This window comes from Brassica napus, chromosome C4 (genome assembly GCF_020379485.1).
Source record: "Brassica napus cultivar Da-Ae chromosome C4, Da-Ae, whole genome shotgun sequence".
Lineage (NCBI taxonomy): Eukaryota > Viridiplantae > Streptophyta > Magnoliopsida > Brassicales > Brassicaceae > Brassica > Brassica napus.
Genome location: NC_063447.1, coordinates 4,501,088 through 4,524,413, shown reverse-complemented (window position 1 = coordinate 4,524,413; position 23,326 = coordinate 4,501,088). Strand labels below are relative to the sequence as shown.

Here is a 23,326-nt window from a genome sequence, read left to right as displayed (position 1 = left end):
AAAACAAGTTTTTACTAATCGTTCTCCAGAAAAAAGATATGGTCTCTGGTGGCTTACAAAAGTACTTAACTTAGGTTTTTGGCAATGTAAAACGTGCATAATGAAATGACCAAAAGGCCCTTAGAAAAACATGAGTTCGACAGACAAATAGACGCGGAGCGACCTCGGCATGTCGCTCCGACCTTCGGGAGCGACCTTAGTGGGTCGCTCTGAGAGGTCGCTCCGGGCTTCGTTTTGTGTCGTCTCGCCATGGAAACGCGAGCGACCTCGGAGCGTCGCTCTGGCAAGTCGCTCTGGGAGGGGTGTCTCGCGATAGAAACGCGAGCGACCTCTCTATGTCGTTCTGGGATGTGTGTCACAGCGACTTCATGTAGTCGCTCCGAGAAGTCGCTCCAGGCAGTGCTCGTCCAAAGATCACTCTAATCACCTCCCTTGAGCTCCAAATGCACCCAAATGTCTCCAGGAACTCCATGTGGTACTCCAATACCTAATAGAGACATATGTATGCAAAATGCAACCTAGGCATGGCTAAATCCTAATCTATATGATGAAAATGCACATGAATAAATGGATAAAACAATGTGAATATGCAAGATATCAACTCCCCCAAACTTATTCTTTTACTTGTCCCCAAGTGAACTTTCTAGAACTCATAGGAAGAGAGGTTTGAAGGTGGGAGCTCATAGCCAAAAGAAACACACAAAGCACTCAAATCAACATCTAAATTCGGCATTAGTACACCCTCTCTTATTATATTCTAGTTTCTCTAGGCCTATCTCAACTCTTTTCATCCGTACACTCATCATCATGCATTCACACATGCAAATTAGCCAACTCTCAAGTTCATTAAGCATAGCATCAAGTGAATTCTTGCAAATGGTCAATTGGTCCAAATCATTTGGGTAAGGGGAGGCTTTTTAATCAAGTGAGTCAAGGGGTTCAAGATATATGATATTTAAGGTGGTATACTCTCAAGACAAGTAGCCTTGACATTGCACATAATATATTTAAGAAAGAGATCAACTCATGCATACAATGCTCAATCTCCATTGTTCTACTCTTTTCCCAAACATATATGATACACATTCATTTTCCCATTCCAAACCCAAATCACATCTCTCACCCAAGGACTTCAAAAGCATTTCCCAACATAAAACTCTTTTTTTTTACAAGGAATTTCTTACACTTTTTGAGCACCTCTTAGCTCATACTAATTTTGCTAGCCCCTTTTCTTTATTTTTTTTTTATTTTTATTTTTTTTATGTTTGGGGGCCAAGACTTTTCACAAATTGAGCTAGAAGTTTCTCTACTTATCCCATAAAGACTAGTCAATTAAGCACAAGAGTTCACTCTTTTCCTTCAACTTTCTCATACTCCCAAATCAAACTTTACAACACTCACCCCCATCCTATGGCTAGACAATAATGTGCCTAATCTAGCAAGAATGAAGATCAAGCATTGTCGTTCCCGATACTCTCAACATTATGTGCATGTAAGACTTTCCGAAAAAGGCCTCACTCATCAATCAATGGAGGCTTAAAAGGAGGAAGGGATTTTGGGGAGAGGTCTACCACTAGAGGTTGTCAAAAAAATTGGCATAAAGGATGTGATAACTCAAGTGTGTATATCCATGATTCAGTACACAAGGGACTATGAGCAAGATGAATTAAGTTCGTTCAATTCAAATAAGATTGTAGTTGGTTTCAAAGACTGAATTTCAGCAATCAACAAATTTCAGGAAGAGTTTTCAAGGCTCGAAGCATACAAGTCTTTTTGAGAGGTGCATAAGCTACTCAGGTGCAAAGTAATGTTCTTTACAAGGCATCTCAAATCATTGCTCCCAATGCAAGTAAATGCAACCTATATGCTCTAGACTCTCCTAGAAATGCAAATGATGCAAACTAAATGATTTTTTTTTATGCAAATAGGTATGCAATGCATGACTCAATGAAACAACATCAAAGCAAACGTGATCAAATACTTGGTACCTCCTCCACACTTAAATCACACAGTCTTTGTGTTGTCAAGGAGAGAGAGATACCCAAAAAGAGAAAACTAATATGCAAAAACTAAATGGTATATACAATGAAAAGTAGTGGGTTACCTTCTATGGGGAATGAGTAGAGGGAGATGATCCCTCCTCGTTGTCCTCAGGTGGTAACTCTTCAAGGGGTTCATCAGCAGGAGTGCCCATCTCTTCAATGTAGAAGGCTTGCCCGAACACAGTTGGTTTTCTCATTTTCCCCTTGATGTCAAAGTGGAGAACATGCCCTTTACCCAAATGGAGATCAATTGTGCCCTCTTTCACCTTAACAATTGCTCCTGTTGTAGCTAAGAATGGTCTTTCAAGAATCAATAGGTCTCGAGCCTCCTCACCCATCTCAAGCACCACAAAATCTGAAGGTATCTCATACCTTCCAATCTTCACAGGGAGGTCCTCTAAGATGCCCACAGGGTACTTCACCGAACGATCAGCTAACACCAGAGAGAGTCTACACTTCTTGTACTGAGTGAATCCAAGCTTCTTTACAACAGACAAAGGCATCACGCTGACACTAGCTCCCAAATCGCAGAGACATTTCTCAAATACCATAGGCCCAAGAGCACAAGGTAGTGTGAAGTATCCTGGATCCTCTAACTTCTCTGGAACATCAAGCCTCTGGATGATGGCACTGCACTCATGGGTAAGAATCATCATGCTTTCCATTTCCTTCTTCTTTGCAGCTACAATATCTTTCAGGAACTTGTTTTATTGAGGAATCAACGTGACAGCATCGATGATGGGCATTGCAACCTGAGCTTCACTCATTTGCTTCTCAAACAGAGCTTTGTACTTCTCTAGCAGCTGCCTCTTGAATCTACCAGGAAATGGAAGTTTGGGTTCATAGGGAGGAGGAACAAAAGAATTCTCACTTGCTGGAGCAACAACTTCACCATCTTTCACTGTTTCTTCTCTTCCCCAACCTTTCCTTTACCTTTGGCTTCCACTATCTTCTCCAAGATTTCATCATTGGTTTTCTTATCAACAATCACCACTTTATCATCTAAGTTGATGGCCACCTCCTCGCCTAGTTTCTCAGCATCCCTGGTGAGGGTTGTAGGAGGTAACTGCTTACCACTCCTACGGGTGATAGCTTTGGCCTCCTTGGGGTTTTGGTCAGATTTTCCAGGTAGAGATCCTTGCTGGCGATTCTGGTGAGTGTTCATGGAAGCAAACTGATTCTCTAAATTCTTGACCGTAGAAGCAAGATGTGAGAATTTGTTGTTGAGCTCATTGTAGCTCCCATCAATCTTGGAATGAAGGTTCTTCAACTCATAACCAACATGCTTCTCACTTCTAGTCTGATACTCCAAGATTTATTTCAGTAAGGTATCAGTGCTGCTCTCTTGAGGAGCAGAGGAACCAGACGAGGGGTTTTGGTGAGGCTGATAGCTGCCTTGCTGGTTGTTTCTAGGCGGATAACCACTCTGTTGGTTGTTGGGATAGGATTTCTGTTGGTAGTTGTTGTACTGAAAGTTGGGCTCTTTTTTGTACCAGCAACCATTGTTGTTAATGAAACACAACTCCTCTTGACCATCCAAACCCTCAACCTCATTGACAGCAGGTGGATCATCCTGCTTGGAGTTACCAACAAACTTCAGCTGCTCTTGGGTGGCTTTTTCAGCAATGAGTAGGTCGATCTTGTCTTCCAAAGCTTTGATCTCTTTCCTCGTCTGCTTATCATCACCCCTGCTGCCTCTGTCGTGGTCTGCACTGTAAACTGCATCACTCTTCACCATGTTGTCAACCAGCTCCTCTGCATCTTCCCCAGTTCTTCCCAAGAAGAACCCATTGCTAGCTGTATCCAATCTGGCTCTGTACTTAGGAAGAGCTCCCCTGTAGAATGTGCTCAACAGGCTTTCCTTAGAGAAACCATGGTGAGGGCATTGAGCTTGGTAGCCCTTGAATCTCTCCCAGGCTTCACTGAATCCTTCCAAGCCCTTCTGTTGAAAGCTGGAGATCTCATTTCTCAGCTTAGCAGTTCTTGAAGTAGAGAAGAACTTCTCCAAGAATGCTTTCTTGCAGTCATCCCAAGTGGTGATAGAGTCGCTGGGTAGGGACTTCTCCCACTGACGCGCCTTATCCCCCAAAGAGAAAGGGAATAACTTCAGCTTTAAGGCATCCTCTGACACACCATTGGTTTTTGACAACCCACAGTAGCTGTCGAACCTGTCCAAGTGATCGAATGGGTCCTCTAAAGCCAAGCCATGATATTTGTTGTTCTCGATCACGTTGAGGAGTCCTGACTTGACCTCAAAGTTGTTGGCTGCCACAGACGGTGCTCGGATTCCCAGTCTATGACCATGAATGTTGGGCCGGTCATAAGCACCAATGGGTCGAGCTGCCCGCAGTTGGTGTTCTGCCCCTTGCGGTGGATCTGCCATATCAATATCCAATCTCTGCAAGTGGGCTTGTTGTTCTTCTTCTCTTCTAGCTCTAGCACACTCCCTCTCGAAAGCTCTGATGTCTGCTACTATTGGAACTAGGTTTGATGGACCCCTGCTCCTCAAGTTCATACACCTGAAAGTTAAAGGTAGGTGAAGAAGAAGAATCAGTAACAAAACAAAATTAAAATGACTCAGTCTCAAGCAAGTGACTAAATCTCAATGTTCAAATCTACTCAGAATTTGGCAACGGCGCCAATTTGATGTTAGGAGTTTCAAGGCTCCTAAGACAAATGTTGTAGTATAAATGATTGTCGAACCAGTTCTGAGGGATATCAAAGCACCGAGAATGCAAGTACTCACTTAATCTAAGTGCAACCAATGATTTAGATGAATTTTAAACTACTACTAATACTAGAAAGCAATTACATACTTTCTTGACTAATGAAAAAGAGAACTCATGGGCATAGGGATTAGACCTTGGGTGATCAAGTATCGAACTAAGGATGGCAAATGATCAATCAAATTATCGACCTTAAGCTTAGACACAATCTTAAACAAACTCTATGTCTAGATGAATGTTCATTTACTAACATATTTCAAACATCAAATGTCTTTGGTTGAATAATATGAAAGCAATCATTACTAACAAGTCTATTGGCTATCTTAACACCTTTAACAACAAATGTCTTTGGTAAAGTATGTTAAAAGCATAGGAGAGTTGTCTCAGGCATTTCATCAAACACCTTGTGGGTGGGAAATGCCTAAAGATCAACTTTTGAGAGGCCAACTCAGAAGATGCATTATGAATACTCTACTAGCAAGGAACAAGAATGATCTACACTAAAACATCCTAGAACTAACCTAATCACCCTTGATCTCCCTAACCCATGAATTCAAAAGGTGATTACTCACTAATCTCCATGATTCCTCTTAAACCCATGGTGGATTTCAGATTAATCATGTAGAGAAATAGATAAGAAATCAACAAGAACACAAGATGAGAGCAATCAAATCTGAATCAAAACAAGTTTTTACTAATCGTTCTCCAGAAAAAAGATCTGGTCTCTGGTGGCTTACAAAAGTACTTAACTTAGGTTTTTGGCAATGTAAAACGTGCATAATGAAATGACCAAAAGGCCCTTAGAAAAACATGAGTTCGACAGGCAAATAGACGCGGAGTGACCTCGGCATGTCGCTCCGACAAGTCGCTCTGGCCTTCGGGAGTGACCTCAGTGGGTCGCTCTGAGAGGTCGCTCCGGGCTTCGTTTTGTGTCGTCTCGCCATGGAAACGCGAGCGACCTCGGAGCGTCGCTCTGGCAAGTCGCTCTGGGAGGGGTGTCTCGCGATAGAAACGCGAGCGACCTCTCTATGTCGCTCTGGCCAGGTCGCTCCGGGATGTGTGTCACAGCGACTTCATGTAGTCGCTCCGGGAAGTCGCTCCAGGCAGTTCTCGTCCAAAGATCACTCTAATCACCTCCCTTGAGCTCCAAATGCACCCAAATGTCTCCAGGAACTCCATCTGGTACTCCAATACCTAATAGAGACATATGTATGCAAAATGCAACCTAGACATGGCTAAATCCTAATCTATATGATGAAAATGCACATGAATAAATGGATAAAACAATGTGAATATGCAAGATATCAGTATGTCAGATCCTCTCTTTGATGTTTATCAGAATGTCGAATCCGCAAAAGAGTTGTGGGATGCGTTAGAATCAAAGTACATGGCTGAGGATGCTTCTAGTAAGAAGTTCCTTGTTAGTAATTTTAATAATTACAAGCTGTCTGATTCTAGGTCAGTTATGGAGCAATACAATGAATTGCTTCGTATACTAGGTCAATTTGCACAACACAACATGAAGATGGACGAATCCATCTCAGTATCGAATATCATCGATAAGTTACCACCTTCATGGAAAGATTTTAAACACATATTAAAACACAAAAATGAAGAGTTGTCTCTTGTACAACTTGGCAGCCATTTGCGCATAGAGGAATCTCTAAGGGCGCAAGAGGGAGAAAAACCCAAAAATAATGAGGCTGGTACTTCTTCCATCAATATGATGGAGGAAGGTCTGAGTTCTATGAATAAGAATAAAAGGAAACGATCCTTTAATAACAACACTTACAATGGATCTAACAAAAAGTTTAAGAGCATTTGTTGGAATTGTAACAGGCCGGGTAACTTAAGTCGTGATTTCCGAGCAGGAAAGGATAAAAATAAAACGGGACAAAACCGTTTGGGACAAGTGTCTAAGGACCAAGGTCCATCCACTCATCAAGGTCAAATCTCTGATTTTAAACTATATTCTAATGTGAATTATGTATCAAAGATTTATGAGGCATTTTATGTGCAGGATGATGAAGTGGTGTGGTGGATTGACTCGGGTGCAACAACACATGTTTGCAAGGATCGTGAATGGTTCACTACATATGAGCAAGTTCAAGATGGATCCATACTTCATATGGGAAACGAGTCAACTGCCCTTATCCTAGGTCGTGGAAAAGTGGTGTTAGAGTTTAGTTCTGGAAAAACCCTTGATCTCAAGGATGTACTTCATGTACCCGGAATTAGGAAAAACTTAGTCTCTGATAGTGTTTTAAATAAATGTGGTTTTAAACAAGTGTATGAATCCGATAAGTATATATTATCGAATTGTGGTGTATTTGTTGGATTTGGATATTTCTGTAATGGAATGTTTATGCTTAATATTAATAAAGTTGTCAATTATGTTTATATGGCAAGTTCTAGTAAAAATGATTCATCTCTGTGGCATGCTAGATTAGGTCATGTACATTATAATGATTAATATGTCTAAAGAAGGGTTAATTCCTACTTTTGATATAAATTTAGAAAATGTAGTACTTGTATGTTAACCAAAATAATTAGGCAACCATTTAAAAGCATTGAAGGAAATTATGTAGTGCTAGGACTTATACATAGTGATCTATGTGATTTGCATGCTACACCATCTTTAGGAAACAAGAAGTATTTTGTCACTTTCATAGATGATTATTCTCGTTTCTGTTATGTGTATTTATTACATGGTAAAGATAAAGCCCTAGATAAATTTAAGATTTATAAAACTGAGGTTGAATTGGAACAAAATGGTTTGATTAAGAAGTTACGCACTGATAGAGGTGGAGAGTATTATGATTCAGTATATTTCCAGTCCGTAGGCATTATTCATGAAACTACGGCTCCATATACACCACAACAAAATGGTGTATCAGAAAGGAAAAATAGAATCCTAAAAGAAATGGTTAATTCCATGTTATCTTACTCGGGATTAAGTGACGAATTTTGGGGTGAAGCCATGTTAACGGCTTGCTATTTATTAAATAGAGTTCCTAACAAAAAGAACAAAATTACCCCTTATGACCTTTGGTATAAGAGAAAACCAAACTTAAATTATCTTCGAGTTTGGGGATGTAGGGCTGTTGTAAGACTACCCCAACCTAAAATTAAAACCTTGGGGGAGAGAGGTATCGATTGCATTTTTATTGGATATACAGAACATTCCAAAGCTTATAGGTTTTATGTAATAGAACCTAATGATTCAGTAGCAGTTCATACTGTAATTGAATCAAGAGATGCAATATTTGATGAAAATCATTTTTCATCTATACCTATACCAAAATATTTGGTTCCAAGTTCAAGTGGAGCTAATAAAGGAGACGACACTTTAGTGCCTCCAGACATGTCACCTATGCTCCGTAAGGAAGGATTGAAACATCATTTGGTCCTGATTTTCAAATATATTTAGTTGAAGGATCAAGAGATGAGATTGGTTTCCAATACTCATTTTATCATATTGATAATGATCCAAGAACTTATAGTGAAGCTATGAATTCTCAGGATGTTCTTTTTGGAAAGAAGCAATAAATGATGAGATGGACTCCATCATGGGAAATAATACTTGGGTCTTGTCGGATCTCCCACCTGGTTGCAAGCCTTTAGGCTGCAAGTGGATCTTCAAAAAGAAGATGAAAGTTGATGGAACAATAGACAAGTTTAAAGCACGATTGGTTTTTCAAGGCTTTAAACAAAGAGAAGGTATTGATTATTTCGATACATATGCTCCAGTTGCTAGAATCTCTTCTATAAGATTATTAATTGCTTTGGCAGTAATTAATAACCTTGTGATTCACCAAATGGATGTTAAGACAACGTTTTTAATTGGTATTTTGGAGGAAGAGGTGTATATGAAGCAACCAGAAGGTTTTGTTATGCCTAGTAATGAGCATAAGGTGTGTAAGTTGATCAAATAATTGTATGGGTTAAAGCAAGCACCTAAGCAGTGGCATCGAAGGTTTGATGAGGTTGTCTTATCAAATGGTTTAATGTTAAACCAATCGGATAAGTGTTTATATAGCAAATTTGACGAATCCGGTAACGGAGTAATCATTTGCTTGTATGTTGATGACTTGTTGATCTTTGGTACTGACCTTGGACAAGTAGAGCTTACAAAAGCAATTTTATCATCAAATTTTGCAATGAAAGACATGGGGGAGGCGGATGTGATTCTTGGAATTAGAATCAAACGTGAAACTAAAGGACTATCTTTGACACAATCTCATTACATTGAGAAAATTCTTAAGAATTTCAATTGTGAGAATTGTTCTCCAATGAGCACTCCCATGGATGCGAGTGTGAAGCTTATGCCTAATGCAGGACAAGCAGTATCACAACTCGAATATTCACAAGTGATTGGCTGATTAATGTATGCCATGACGAGCACTAGGCTAGATATAGCTTACGCTGTAGGAAGGTTGAGTATATACACTAGTAATCCTAGTACTCAACATTGGTAAGCCTTAAAAAGGGTGCTCAAGTATTTGAAAGGAACCATTAATTATGGTTTGACATATGTCGGATTTCCTTCGGTGCTAGAAGGATTTTCAGATGCAAGTTGGATTACCAACATAGAAGATCATTCTTCTACAAGTGGTTGGGTGTTTTTGCTTAGGGGAGGTGCCATTTCTTGGGCTTCCAAGAAGCAAACTTGCATTACAAGTTCGACTATGGAATCAAAATTTGTAGCATTAGCAGCTGCTGGTAAAGAAGCAGAGTGGCTAAGAAACTTAGTGTACGAGATTCCATTGTGGCCGAAACCAGTATCACCAATTTCTATCCATTGTGATAGTCAAGCTACCTTGGCTAAGGCCTATAGACAAGTGTATAATGGTAAGTCTAGACACCTGGGCGTTAGACATAGCGCAGTAGGTGAGCTGATCACTCATGGGGTGATTACAATAGAGTTTGTTCGGTCCAAACAAAATTTAGCTGATCATTTGATGAAAGGATTAGCTAGGGACTTAGTGATTAAGTCGGTTAAAGGGATGGGTTTAAAGTCCATTTTAAATCTTTAATGGTGGGATAACCAATTTCCCTCTAATACGACATTAGAGGCTGAATTCAATGTGGAAAGCCTACACTTAAAGATTGAAGCACATTTTTTTTTCATCCCAAGGTATGTGCTTGGACCTGCAAGAATGAGATAGGTTGAAATATTATTCTTAATAGATACTTTGAAAAAATGCATTTGCAGGTGCATGAGTGAAAGTATTTACCTATGAGTGTGAAGTGATGCCGCTTCAATAAGTTGGGACTTGGCTTTGTACGCGCTCAAGAATGGAATGGGACACATGGCTAATAATAGTGTCAAGTATAAACATTTAGAGTAGTGTGGAAACACATGTGTGTATTATCTTCATGTGCCCAAAATGGGTTGAGGGATTCAATCCGTATGATATCCTGATTCTCGGACATTTGGAATGTGTAATACACTAAGATGGAAATTCAATTCTTCGAACATTTTTATTATGCATGAGTTTGATATATGTATTATTTATTTAATGAATCTATGATTACACTTAAATGGGGGAGGAATGTTATATATTTAAGTGAATAGGTGTAATGTTTCCTGTGAACCATTGCAATTGTTTGTATGAACAGTTGCAACTCTTCACTATCTATATAAGGAGGTGTAGGCATTGGCAAATATATATAGAAAAAATCAGAAACTAATAGTTAGTAAGAAAGAGAGAGTGAAAAGGATTCATTGTTCAAAGATCATCAAAGACTTTGAAGAAACACATATAAGCACTAAGGCTTTACTTGTTACTCTTGTATTTTAGTCTAGAACAAAAGTGAGACTTTGATTGTCTTATTCTACAAAGGGATTTCGTGTAACCCAAGGTTTGGAATAGGGTTAAAATACTCTTTAAGGAAAGCACGACGATTCAATCACAACTATTCGGGTTACAACCCAAATAACCAACACACTAGTTCTCAAATTTTGTCAACTTCAGTTTGTGGTTCACGAATGTAGGCTATGTAGTAGCTAGGACTTTTTACTATAATGTTATTTAGAAAATAAAATACTAACAAACTACAAAATGCATCAGTTTGTGGTCCTGTTCGTTTACGTATCGCGTGACCTACGACCTGCGACTAAGATTACGTTCGTTTACGTGTCGCGCGACCTGCGACTTGCGACTTGCGACCTGTGACTAAACCTGCGACTAAAACTATGTTCGTTTACGTGTCACGCGACCTGTGATCTGCAACCACTCGCGCGATCAAAATTTTCTTAATTTTTATTCGCTGTTTTTTTGGGCGACTTGAATGGAAACCCGCGACTGGTCGTGCGATTAGTCGCGCGACATCAAAACGAACAACAACCTGCGACCAATTGCAGATCGCATGTTACGCGAGAGCAAAACGAACAACAACATGCGACCTAGTAATTCAAAGGCAATACTTGATAGGTCGCAGGTTGCGCGATAGGTAAACGAACGGGACCTGTATGTAGCTAGTAATTCAAAGGCAATACTCGAAACATTCTGAAAGTGATCGTCACACAAGTTGACATGCCCCTCCTGTAAAGTTCAAAATGAAAAAGTGAATTTATTTGATCAAAAAAAAAAAGTGAATTTATTCATAGATTGAGCTGTAAACCTGTAACGTATTCAATATATATATTTAGCAATCCTAATTATTTTGGGCTATAAAGAAAGGTTACCAGATGGGAATTGATTCGCATTATTAGCAACACATGCACTTCGTAAGATCACTATCGTCCTGACTTTCTAATTTAAATAAATTTCCTCACATGTCATGTTACATGATGAGTATGGATGGGATCCATTCTCACATTACAAACCAAAAATTAAATCACACATAATTATAGTACATTTTTTCCTTATAAGTCACATCATTTTAGATGCAATTCTCCCAAATTCACACCAATATTTTCATAATTGCGTGCACATCACCAGAGATGCGATATTACGTTTTATCTTCGTGGATTTGATATACCATGTTTAATGCGTTAATTAATTGTGTTTCCCTCTTGTCACATCCAAGTTTTCAAATTCATTAACAATCATTAGCTATTCAAATGAGTTGTTTATTTATGTAATGAACTTAAGGTTTAAGGTTTAGGAATCTATAAGTTGTGTATTTGTGCATTTATATATAGAAGTTACAAATAGATAAAAAGAAAGACATAAATATGGAAATTGTACAAATACAAGGAAAAAGAAATAGAGTTTTCTTTTTTCTAAAGCCTAAGCCGTCTCTTTCTCCTCTTCATGCGGCCACCTCTCTCTCTCTCTCTAGGGTTGAGCCGTCTCTCTCTCTCTCTTGGTATTGGGCTGGTTATAGACCGGGCCGGTTATGGATATCCATCATATGGTTTATAACACTCTCCCGTGGATGTCATAACTATACAGAGTTCGTAATACGCTTTGGATGTTGCTTCATTAAAACCTTACCAGGAAAACCCAGTGGGACAAAATCATGGTTAAGGAAAAAGAGTACAACACGCATTACTCCCCCTGTTCTGAACATCACTGAAAATCTTTCAGTCTACGTATCCCAATCTCTGTATATGTCCTTCAAGTTGGCGCATCCCAACCTGATGGTTGAGCTTCATGGATACCAATGACTAATGGTCTCAATATCAAGGCAAGGCGCCAATAGTACTTAAGGTTAGGGACGTGTATGTCTTTAGTGTCTTATGGTCGAACATGAGCTAAACATATAGGACATTCTAGGCAAGAACATATGTCCGGCCAAGTATGGCTTGTCTATTACATCAAGGCGCCAATGGTACTTGGGTAATGGACTTTACCGGACCAAAGACATATTTCTTGTCATTCTGGGGACCAAAGGATTCGTCTCCAAGTCAAGGATATTCACGACCATGTCCTTCTTGTGGACCAAACAGATCAGTGTCAAAACAAGTGATCTCACGCTCATGTACTAGATAATGGGTGAAACTGGTCCACATTAAATCCCTTGGGTACCCTTTTCTGTATATACTATTTGATGCACAAGGATTTCACTGTTAATGTACTCAAGCTGTAGTCCCAAACAAAACTTTGTTTTCCATGATCTTTCATCTCAAACTCTTTCTTGAGATATTCAATTGTTTGGGAAATTGTACCCAGAGGTTCCTAGGATATTCAGATCATATACTTTGTTGATTATCAATATTGTTTTCGAGAACTTGTTGTACTTTCAGCTCAATACCCTCTAGTACTTTCATTATCCAGTGGATCATATAAATATGCAGCCACTACATCAATTTGCTGCAAGTCTACTTTTTCTCTCTTATATAGCCAGACTTATGAGAAATCTAAAAGTAGTTGCATCCACCACATGGGAGTATGTCTCCTCATAATCTATTACTGGTCTTTGTGAGAATCCTTGTGCAACATCAGCTTTATATCTCACGATTTCTATTCCTCACAAGACCCATTTATATCCACTGGATTTAACATCATATGACATTTTAATCATATGGCCAAATACGCATTTCTTCTTTAAACTATTTAACCCCACGTTTCCATTCAATCCAATTTTTTTCTACGAGTGCGCACTCTTATACTAACGTGGGTTCATGATCCTCGCTTATATTCATAAATTCAAGTGCTACCTTGTATGCAAATAAATCATCTTATGTCGACATTCTTTATTGGTTCCATTATGTTCCAGACATGATATAATTGATTGAGATTCATTATTATCAGGACCTTTAATACTTTGCAGCTTGGCGTCCCAAGCTACGTTGTTTGGTACCTGTACCTTAGAGCCGGCCGGCCTTATCTCCATGTCTGTGATGGTTTCCTTAGTAACCTCGGATTTGGATTTTGATTATCATTCTTTTGCACCTTTCTTTTGTTTCCGAGGATTCTTATCTTTTGGAACCTATTGGTCTATCTTGTATAGACTTTGTAGCAACTTGACTGTGTCTCTCTTGGACATAAATTTCGTTGGTGCTTTACAAGCTGGTTTATATATGACTTAGTCATTTTTCAGGTCAGCAAATGTGTCTGACATTTGATTAGCTAGCTTTGTAAATGTATAATCTTTGGACGTCTATTTCACATTCTTTAGTCCGAAGATCTTGCCAAGACAATGATGGTCGATGCCATTCTGTTTCTCTTACCAACTTATTATTTTCTCCTCCTACTGTTGGATAGTCGGATTCTTTAAACTTGCAATCCGTGTTCTTGACCACTAAATAGATCACCCATATTTGGCTCAAGGTACTTCATTATTTGTGAGAGATTCGTATCCAACATATATCCCCATCCTCATCCTCTTCTAAGGATCCATCTTAGACGGCACATATATTTGTGGTGGCTTATCCAAATATCTCAAGATGGTATATGTCTGGCTCATGACCCGTAGTAAATTTGAGATGAGAATATATATGCTCACTTAAATGGTCTGATGCTTATTAGTTAAGGTGCATGTAAATCCGTGTGTCACCAAGCCTTGGAATGAGAGTTTGGACCTATGGGTAATGGCCAATACAGATTTTATGGACTTTATAAGGCATTAAAAGTTATTATATACTTCATATACGCATTAAATTATTAATGTAAAAATATTAAATATTTATATTGATTACTTTAATTTTTTCATTCATTATTATGTACAGTAGAACCTCTATAATTAATACTCGATAAATTAATAATCTCTATAAATTAATAAATTTTTCTGATCCAAATTTTGGTCGGTTCAAAATTTGACACAAATCGATAAAATAATAAGATAATATTTTTTTAGAGAACTTTGTGTAAATATATGGTCTCATTCAAATTATAAATTAATAATGTATATATATATATATATATATATATATTATATACGTAAGAATCTTTTATTATATTGTTTGTTTTATATTCACAATAAAATTATCTATATATTTTCCTGACACTTATTATATTTTTGATGAGATTTAGTAATTTTATATCTAAGACTTCATTTAACTTCTATGAAATATATATTATATACCCAAATAATATAATAAATTTAATAAAAATGTCAAACTCAAAAAAAAATAACAATTAATGTCTGAACACTAAAATCAAATACTTTTCCTATCTTAGAATAAATATATCTTAAAATAATAAATCTAAATAAGGAAACTTTTGTAAATTCAAATCTCTGTAAATTAATAAAGTTTCAAAGTCCCAACATTATTAATTTATAGAAGTTTTACTGTATATTTTATAAACATTAAAAATTTGATAAATCATTTTTACTCATTCTATTATTTGCATAATATTTAACATAAGTCATTAATTATAAGATTTTCTTTTATTATTTGGCAAGTATAATTAATTACAAAAAATTACCACAAAAACCACATCTATATTACCACTTTTCATGTTTACACTAATCACTTTTACCCTCACTTTTAATGAAAGATAAAAAACATTTATACCCCTAGGGAAAACTTATCTAGATTTAGGATTTAGAATTGAAGGGTGGGGTAGAATTTTAGAATTTGATATTTAGGAATTCTAATAAATATATAAATAAATACTTAAATTTTTTTAAAAAAAATAGATTCAAACATAATTTTCGTTTTCAAACATAGTTTCAAAAACAGTTTCAATCATAATTTTATAAGCAAAAAATATTGAAATGTTAAGAAAATATAGAGCTAATTATATTGTGAAATAAAGCAAATAATACAATTGTTTGTTTGTACTTATATAAAAATGTGTATATATACAAAAATTATCAATTTATAATTTCAAAGGGACCATATATATATTTACATAAATTTTTCTAAAGTATTATTATCTTATTATTTTATCGATTTATGTCATATTTTGAAAACCAGCCCAACTCGTGACCGGAGAAATTTATTAATTTATAGTGTTTATTAATTTATCGAGTATTAATTTATAGAGTTATTATCGAATCTTAAACGAAAATTAAAACAAGACAAAGCATCAAAACAGTAAATATAAGGGGCTAAAGGCAGTGCCTGAGGACGACGGGTAGACGCATGAAGCATCGTTGCTGCTGGGATTGGTCGTCACGACCATCCCGTTCCCACCGAAGAAACAAGCCCGTTTTGTAGTACCAAAGTACAGGTTCATTGCGAGGAAGCGAAGCAACGGTCTGTAGATTGTGTACATGAAATAAGAGAGCAGCCGAATCCAGTACGTTCTTCAGGTTTCGGGAGACACCGCCGAAGAAATATAAAATAATTGTATTATTACTCATTCTATCATTTGCACAATAGTTACCATAAATCATTAATTGTAAGATTTTTTGATTATTTGACAAGTATAATTAATTGGTTATAAACTTACCTTATATTTTAGATAAAAAATAAAATTAAATTAAAAGTCATCGACCAATCAAATTATAACAACCGAAAATAAAATAATAACAGAAAATACTTACCTATTAAATAAATAAAAATTAAAATTGAGTTAACTACCCAATATTAGGCCTGGGACGGATCGGGTATCCGGGCAATTTTAAGATATCCGGATCCGGATCCTTATCCGGCGGATCCATAATTTTACTATCCTTATCCGGATCCGGGGTTCGCGGATATCCGGGTGTCGGATATCCTTCTAAAAATTATAATATCCGGCGGATATCCGGATCCGGATTTGGATCCTTAAAATAAATAAAAAATAATATTAATATATATAAAATATTAACAATAATTTAAAAATAAAAATATATATAATGTTTTTTATTATTTCTATGTATAATATTACAAAATTTACATAAAATTTATATATACTATTATAAAAATGAAAATATATTAAATAAAATTAGTTTTTATATATAGATATTACTATTTTTGAAATAGTTATTAATAAAATTTACGGATCCGGATATCCGGACTAAAAAATCAAGATATCCGGATCCGGATTCGGCTTTGACGGATCCAACATTTTACTATCCGGATCCGGATTCGGCCTCTCCGGATATCCGGATTTTCGGATCGGATCCGGATCGGATCACGGATCGAATCCGGATCTCGGATAAAAGTTCCAGGCCTACCCAATATAACGACCAACATACACACGCCATTAACAGAGCAAAGATCACACAAAAGAAGAAAATAAAAGTAACTTTCTCTCTCAACACACCAAAAAAATGGCTGAGCTTGAGAATCCAGGAGTAATGCCGACGCTAATAGCCTTCCTATCCTCATTGCTAGAACGAGTTTCCGAGTCCAACGATTTGACACGACGAGTCGCGACTCAGTCACAGAGCGTTTCCGTGTTCGACGGACTGAGTCGACCATCCATTACGGTACACTGCTACCTCGAGAGGATTTTCAAATACGCGAATTGTAGTCCTTCTTGCTTCGTCGTGGCTTACGTTTATCTCGACCGCTTCACTCACAGACAACCTTCACTTCCCATCAATTCCTTTAACGTTCATCGTCTCCTCATTACCAGTGTCATGGTCTCTGCTAAATTCCTCGACGATCGGTAAGTTTCTTCGTTTTTCTATAATTAAAATCGAACGTTTTGAATCGAGGGTCAAGCTCCGAATTCAATATCACAAGCTAATGAATGATGATCAGTCAATCCCCTGTTTTCTCTGTTTTTGTCTTAATCTCGAGATGGATCCTCTGTTTCTCTCTGTTTTTGTCTGAATTTCAATATGGATGCTCTGTTCTCTCTGTTTTGTCTGAATTTCGGATGCTCCGTTCTCTCTGTTCTGTCTGAATTTCAATATGAATGCTCTGTTTTTGTCTGAATTTCAAGATGGATCCTCTGTTTCTCTCTGTTTTTTTTTCTGAATTTCAATATGGATGCTCTGTTCTCTCTGTTTTGTCTGAATTTCAGATGCTCTGTTCTCTCTGTTTTGTCTGAATTTCAATATGAATTCTCTGTTTCTCTCTGTTTTTGTCTGAATTTCAAGAAGGCTCCTCTGTTTCTCTCTGCTTTTGTCTGAATTTCAAGATGGATCCTCTGTTTCTCTCTGTTTTTTTTTTCATAATCTCAAGATGTTTTTGTCTGAATATCAAGATGTCTGCTCTGTTTCTTCCTCTGAAATTGAATGTCTAGACCTTTTAGGTTATACGAACAAAGGTTCGATCTTTTATATAAATGAGGTTGTTTTCTGAACAGGTACTACAACAATGCGTACTACGCGAAAGTAGGAGGGATAAGCACGAAAGAGATGAATCTTTTGGAGCTAGATTTCTTATTCGGGTTAGGTTTTGATTTAAACGTGACGCCAAACACATTCCACGCTTACTTCTCTTATCTTAAAAAGGAAATGACTCTCCTTCAGCCTCTCTCCCTCGTTCTTGTCCCACCAAGATCTGTCCTTACCTTCAACGACGAAGAAGCTTCTCATCAGCAACAACAACAACTCGCTGTTTGATTCCAAAATTTTTTTTTTTTTAAGTATAGAGATTAGTCGGCAGGGACACTCTTATTTGTCTTAATCAATCAAGCCAGTAAGTTCATTACCATTTCTTTCTATATATACAATATATATGTTTAGATGTGGACATATGTGATGATGCATCTTTACAGACTGTCTTGGCTAAAGAATTATAAATGTTAACCTCAAGTGTTATGTTTATTTATGTTTTTTTTCTGATGATGTTCAGATCTTACCCAAGTCAGATCATAACATGGGTTATTGTTTTAGTAATAGTAGTAGCTAGAAGGTACAATGATTGGGATTGGTGAAAAAGATTTCTTGTTCCAAGTTTTATAAAAGGAACAAAAGAACATGTGCAGAGCAGAGACAGAGTGTAACAATAATGAAATCACAGTTAAATTTGAATGAGGCTCAGAGAGCTCATACAAACAATGGATATTGATTTTAAAAAAACCACAAAAAGCGAAAAGTTATTAACCTTTTGACTCTCATCTCTTCACATAGCAACTCAAAAACACAAAACTATCAAGAAAAACACACATGATAATTGTAATTTTAGGAGGTGGTTGTTTCAGTAGTACGCCTGAGAGGGTAGATTCTTGTTTTCTTGGCAAGTTTACGGATTAAACTCGGGATTTTCGCTGCCGCGAAAGGTAATACCACAGAGATCACCATGAAGAACACGCCTAGTCCGAAGTTAGGAGAAAGTGCAGCCATTGCAAATCCATATGTCAAGGCAAGAGCAGTCAATGAAACTTGTAGCTCAAGGTAGAAAGGGAGACCTTTTGTGAGTAATGAGATAAGTTCAATAGAAGTGAAAAAACCAACCGAGTTTAAGAAGATGAAAATGCCATAAGAAATCCAACTCTTTGATCCCATTATAGTTGTTCCTGCGTAATGAACCGGTTTGGTCTTGTTTCCTGTTGTCTCACTTTCTTGACAGTATCTACCGATGCAGTAATAATCTTCTTGCCAGATACCTCCAGGTGGACTTAGCGCGGCTTGATAAGTTGTTGTAGCTATCAGAATTGCGATAACTAGTAAGACATTGCGGATTTCGTTAGGTGAGACTTTGTCTTTCTTGTGCATGAAGTAATCAAGCCATTGCTTGTGTGTCATCAGAGATTCTTCTGATGGTGTTGTTGTTGCTGGTTGTGTTGTGTTGTGATCTCTAGATCTTACAGCTCCTCCTTGGAGGAGGAGCTGATGAATCTCTGCGTCTTCTGGTTCACCTCCAAAGTTAAGTAACACATCAAGAGGTGTGAAGCCGTTTGAGTTTAAAGAGTTCACTTCAATGAAATCTCTTGGGAGTGTGTTACTAGAACCTCTGGAGCCAAGCAACAAGTCAATCACCTGTAATATCATATCAATGGATACAAACTTCAAATAAACTAAACTGAACCAAAAAAGTTCAGAACAGGTTATGAGCATATGCTAGTGAAACATTAGTATTCAATCCCCAAAATTTTAGAAAAAATATAAAGAAAAAATTATAAATATATATAGGCTCTCAAATTTGTAAAAAAATATTTTTATAAATTCTTACTAAATTGTTTAAGACCCCCAAAAGCCATTACTACGATGGATGAACAATACCTCAAACTGTCGTTTTTGAACAGCTAAGTGCAAAACCGTGTTCCCACCATGATCTTGCTTGTTCAACACGCAAAGCTTATCAAACTCTTTAAGATATTCCAACAAAGCAACGAACCCATCAAACTGACAGAACCTAACTGCAAGATGAAGCACTGTCTCCCCACGAGCGGTGACTTCTTCAAGAGATTGAGGATTCGCTGACACTAACGCATCAAGAACACAAACTCTTCCTCTCATAGCAGCGTAATGAAGAGGAATCTTTCTCTCTTTACCTTTGATCAAACATATCTCACCACTTAGCTTCTCCAAAAGCTCTTTAACGATCTCAACGTGGCCCATTGATGCTGCTATATGCAGAGGCGTGAACCCGTCTTTGTTCAGTTCTCTTCCGAGATCTTCTCTTAGGTTTAACATTTCTTTGACGAAAGTCAAGTGTCCGTACATGGAGGCAACGTGTAACGGCGTTTCTTGGCCGTTGATGATAATAACTTCAAGAAGAGTGGGATCTGATTTCGTTGACCGGAGTAGAGACTCGACGTCTCCTTTTCGAGCAGCCTCCATTAAAGGATTCTTCTCCATCTCTCTCTGTCTTCTCTTCTCCTGTGCTAGGTCAAAAGAGAAACCTCATTGCGAATTCAAGATTAATCAGATTATACTTTCAACATTGTCAAGTCAAAAGCGTTAGGAGAAACAGAACATTTCAAAATTTCACACGTCTTTCAAGATTTTGAATTTATTAATTTCAAAAAGTCAAATTCACACTAAAAATATCAGATAATAAATAACATTATATTAAAACACACATAAAAGCAGATTAGTGTAGAAAATCGAATTATATGTTTACATTAGTTTGACTAATAGCAGTGCCGGCTCTTGACCATGGCAGTTGGGGCAATGGCCATGGGTCTTTGGATCCAGAATTTTATATAGTGTGATTTTAGTGGTAATAAAAGACCCACAATAATTTATTAAAGAGCAAATAGCTAGTAACTTTATAACAAAAAGGTCCATAAAAAGTTTACATTAACTTTATGTTTGCCCAAAGCTATTAGATTGTTTAAGACGGGTCTGACTAATAGTTCATTAATGTTTCTATATCAAAAATGTATAAATATCAGTTCCGGTAAAAATAAAATTATTTAGTGCAAATAGAGTCGTCATGCAAAGATTTTCATAAGACGGCTTAGAATAATACAAACATATATGAATCTTCATAAAACATATATAATTATTGTAAAATGATACATGTAATATTTGTATAGTTTGTAATAAAATAACAATCAACTTAAAAAAAAAACATTATATATATTAAAAACATTATATATAAAGAAAAAAACACAAACATTATATAAAAGAAAACATGAGAAAGAAAAACACAACAACTAAAGGATGGGATCAGTTAAGAAGATGAAGTTTCACGCGTTGCATCCTTGATCCCATTGTACAACGATTTGATGAAAAAGTAAAGCTCGCGAAGAACCAAGAGCAACGATACAGAAAGAACCACGACCCAAAACACATCCTCATCTGGTGCAATGTAGACGATTGCAAGACAATAAGCAGACACAGCTGAGATAATGCAAAGCCTCATCCAGTTTCTCAGAGGAAACCCTTTCGTAAGCTGAGATATCATTGCCACCGATACCAAGAACCCAATCGCGTTAAAGGCAGAGTAAAGAGTGAAGTGAACGCGTCTATCCGCCATGATCGCTTGTCCCGCAGTGCTGTTCCTTTGTCCGAAAATGTTATCCAAAGTTCTGCCTAGTGATGTTGTTGCCCTTGTAGTGTTTGTCGCGTTTGAACCACCGTTAGCGTCTTCACTCTTGAAAGCTCCTGGAGGCTGAAGACCTCCAGTGAATGTAAGTGTTGCTATGAGTGTTGCAACAATCATTAGAGTTTCTCGCTGTTCGTTTGTTGAGTTATTAATCTCGGCGTTTATATGATTCTTTATCATGCGAAACGGGTTTCTAGTAGGTTGATTATGTTTAAATCGTGGACGTTCCGAACGTGCGTTCTTTGCTGAAACTGTCTGAAATATTTGAATAACTCTGTACAACTCAGAAACACTTCCTCCTTCGGTTTCAATAACCACGTCTAGTATGTCTTTTGGTGTTAACCAGTTTCTGTTTTGTCTGTTTACATTTACTCCTCTGAGTATTGCATCGTCACCAATCAACATCTCCACAATCTGTACATAAAACAATATTATACTCCCTCCATTTCATATTAGACATTGTTTTATCCTTATGCACATATATTAAAAAAATTATTTTTCTATCAAAAGTATCAATAAAATATAATTTAAAACTAATTTATTTTATTATAAATAAATATAAAAAAATATAATTGGTTAGACAGTTTTTAATAAATGTAAATATATCTATATTTGTGCAAACATGATTTATTATGGAAAAAAAATTCTCTAAAAATTTATCTATAAAGGGAGGGAGTAATAGATACTAGAGATTAACCCGCGCACTTGCAGGTTATTGGTTCTTACATTTTTATATATTGATATTTATTTTTCATAATTAGTGTTATATATTTTAAATGTGTCGCAATATAACTAAATGGTTATTTTTTGTACAAATCCGAACTCATTTTAGATACATTTGTTATTTAGATATTTTTAGGATTCTATACATCAAAACCGAACCCATCCAGACTTAGAAGGAACCAACTCAAAACCCACACATAAATTTATAATATTCACGTGGGATTTAATTTCAAAAAAAAAAAGATACCCGAAAGCAACAATTCATAGTAATAAAAAGTACTCTTTCTATGTATTTGGTTAAATTAAGTGAAATAGAAAGAGTTTTTTTTATTTAGTAAAATAATTATATGGAGTGAGAAATTAAATGACATTAAATATAATACACTTTTATTATTTTGATTTAAGTTATTATTTTATTCATAAAAATATATCTTTGAAACTAAAATAAATAAAAAATTTAGTAAAACAAACTAAACCGAACGTTTAACTATATGCAAAACCTAGTAATTTTATATTTTTGATTTTATAATTTGCACAAAGCTAATGTTGATTAACTAATAAATAAAAATCTACGTTATTATTATTATGGTAATATAATTAATGATGTGATGTATTGGTAAGATAATATAATGAATGAAACAATGTGCACCACAAGAGACAGCCTAATCTTTGTATTAAAAATGAAAAGAAGTAATAAATAGCAGTGTATGTATTATTTGTTTCTAAGAAAATGTTAAGTCTTGCTTAGGGATGGGCGTTCGGGTACCCATTCGGGTTCAGTTCGGATCTATTCGGGTTTTGGGTTTAAAGATTTCAACTCCATTCGGGTATTTCTAAATTTTGGTTCGGATTCGGTTCAAATCTTTGCGGGTTCGGTTCGAGTTCAGATAACCCATTTAAATTATTTTAAAATTTTTAATACTCATTATATGCTTAAAATTTCTCAAAATCTAAAACAAAATAATATATTACATATAAATTTGTATAATATATGTCAAAATACCTAAAATTAACATATAAATTGGTTTAATTTGAATATTTGGATAGAAAAATCAATAGATATTTCAAGTATTTTGGTATTTTGAATATATTTAAGCTATTCTAGACATTTACTT

General features: G+C 36.3%; 4 protein-coding genes and 1 non-coding gene across 5 annotated transcripts; 3 read left to right on the top strand and 2 right to left on the bottom strand.

Annotated features, from left to right (window-relative positions):
• Positions 1–3,910: 3,910 nt before the first annotated feature.
• Positions 3,911–4,017, top strand: LOC125586601. Its single transcript, XR_007323138.1, has one exon. It is a non-coding gene; the product is annotated as a small nucleolar RNA R71 (small nucleolar RNA).
• Positions 4,018–6,077: 2,060 nt separating this feature from the next.
• LOC125585743 lies at positions 6,078–7,183 on the top strand. The gene is made up of 4 exons (XM_048755385.1): positions 6,078–6,504; positions 6,608–6,612; positions 6,789–6,983; positions 7,178–7,183. The coding sequence occupies exons 1-4, from the start codon at positions 6,078–6,080 to the stop codon at positions 7,181–7,183; spliced, it is 633 nt and encodes a 210-aa protein (XP_048611342.1).
• A 9,611-nt stretch (positions 7,184–16,794) lies between these two features.
• LOC106396857 (cyclin-U4-1-like) lies at positions 16,795–18,337 on the top strand. Its single transcript, XM_013837357.3, has 2 exons — positions 16,795–17,208; positions 17,854–18,337. The coding sequence occupies exons 1-2, from the start codon at positions 16,868–16,870 to the stop codon at positions 18,110–18,112; spliced, it is 600 nt and encodes a 199-aa protein (XP_013692811.1). The 5' UTR covers positions 16,795–16,867; the 3' UTR covers positions 18,113–18,337.
• Positions 18,338–18,580: 243 nt separating this feature from the next.
• LOC106395830 (ankyrin repeat-containing protein BDA1-like) lies at positions 18,581–20,304 on the bottom strand. Its single transcript, XM_013836180.3, has 2 exons — positions 19,715–20,304; positions 18,581–19,471 (listed from the first exon to the last, which is right to left on the bottom strand). The coding sequence occupies exons 1-2, from the start codon at positions 20,291–20,293 to the stop codon at positions 18,674–18,676; spliced, it is 1,377 nt and encodes a 458-aa protein (XP_013691634.1). The 5' UTR covers positions 20,294–20,304; the 3' UTR covers positions 18,581–18,673.
• An 809-nt stretch (positions 20,305–21,113) lies between these two features.
• On the bottom strand, positions 21,114–21,893 carry LOC106392571. The gene has a single exon (XM_013833379.1). It carries the CDS (start codon positions 21,891–21,893, stop codon positions 21,114–21,116), a length of 780 nt encoding a protein of 259 aa, XP_013688833.1.
• Between the last annotated feature and the right edge of the window lie 1,433 nt (positions 21,894–23,326).

Bases quoted from the DNA above. Each gene is read 5' to 3' on its own strand.
- LOC125585743 (XM_048755385.1), top strand. From the start codon at position 6,078: ATGTCAGATCCTCTCTTTGATGTTTATCAGAATGTCGAATCCGCAAAA.
- LOC106396857 (XM_013837357.3), top strand. From the start codon at position 16,868: ATGGCTGAGCTTGAGAATCCAGGAGTAATGCCGACGCTAATAGCCTTC. The intron at 17,209-17,853 runs GTAAGTTTCTTC...TTTTCTGAACAG, and splicing joins GCTAAATTCCTCGACGATCG to GTACTACAACAATGCGTACT.
- LOC106395830 (XM_013836180.3), bottom strand. From the start codon at position 20,293: ATGGAGAAGAATCCTTTAATGGAGGCTGCTCGAAAAGGAGACGTCGAG. The intron at 19,472-19,714 runs GTATTGTTCATC...ATGATATTACAG, and splicing joins TTCAAAAACGACAGTTTGAG to GTGATTGACTTGTTGCTTGG.
- LOC106392571 (XM_013833379.1), bottom strand. From the start codon at position 21,893: ATGTTGATTGGTGACGATGCAATACTCAGAGGAGTAAATGTAAACAGA.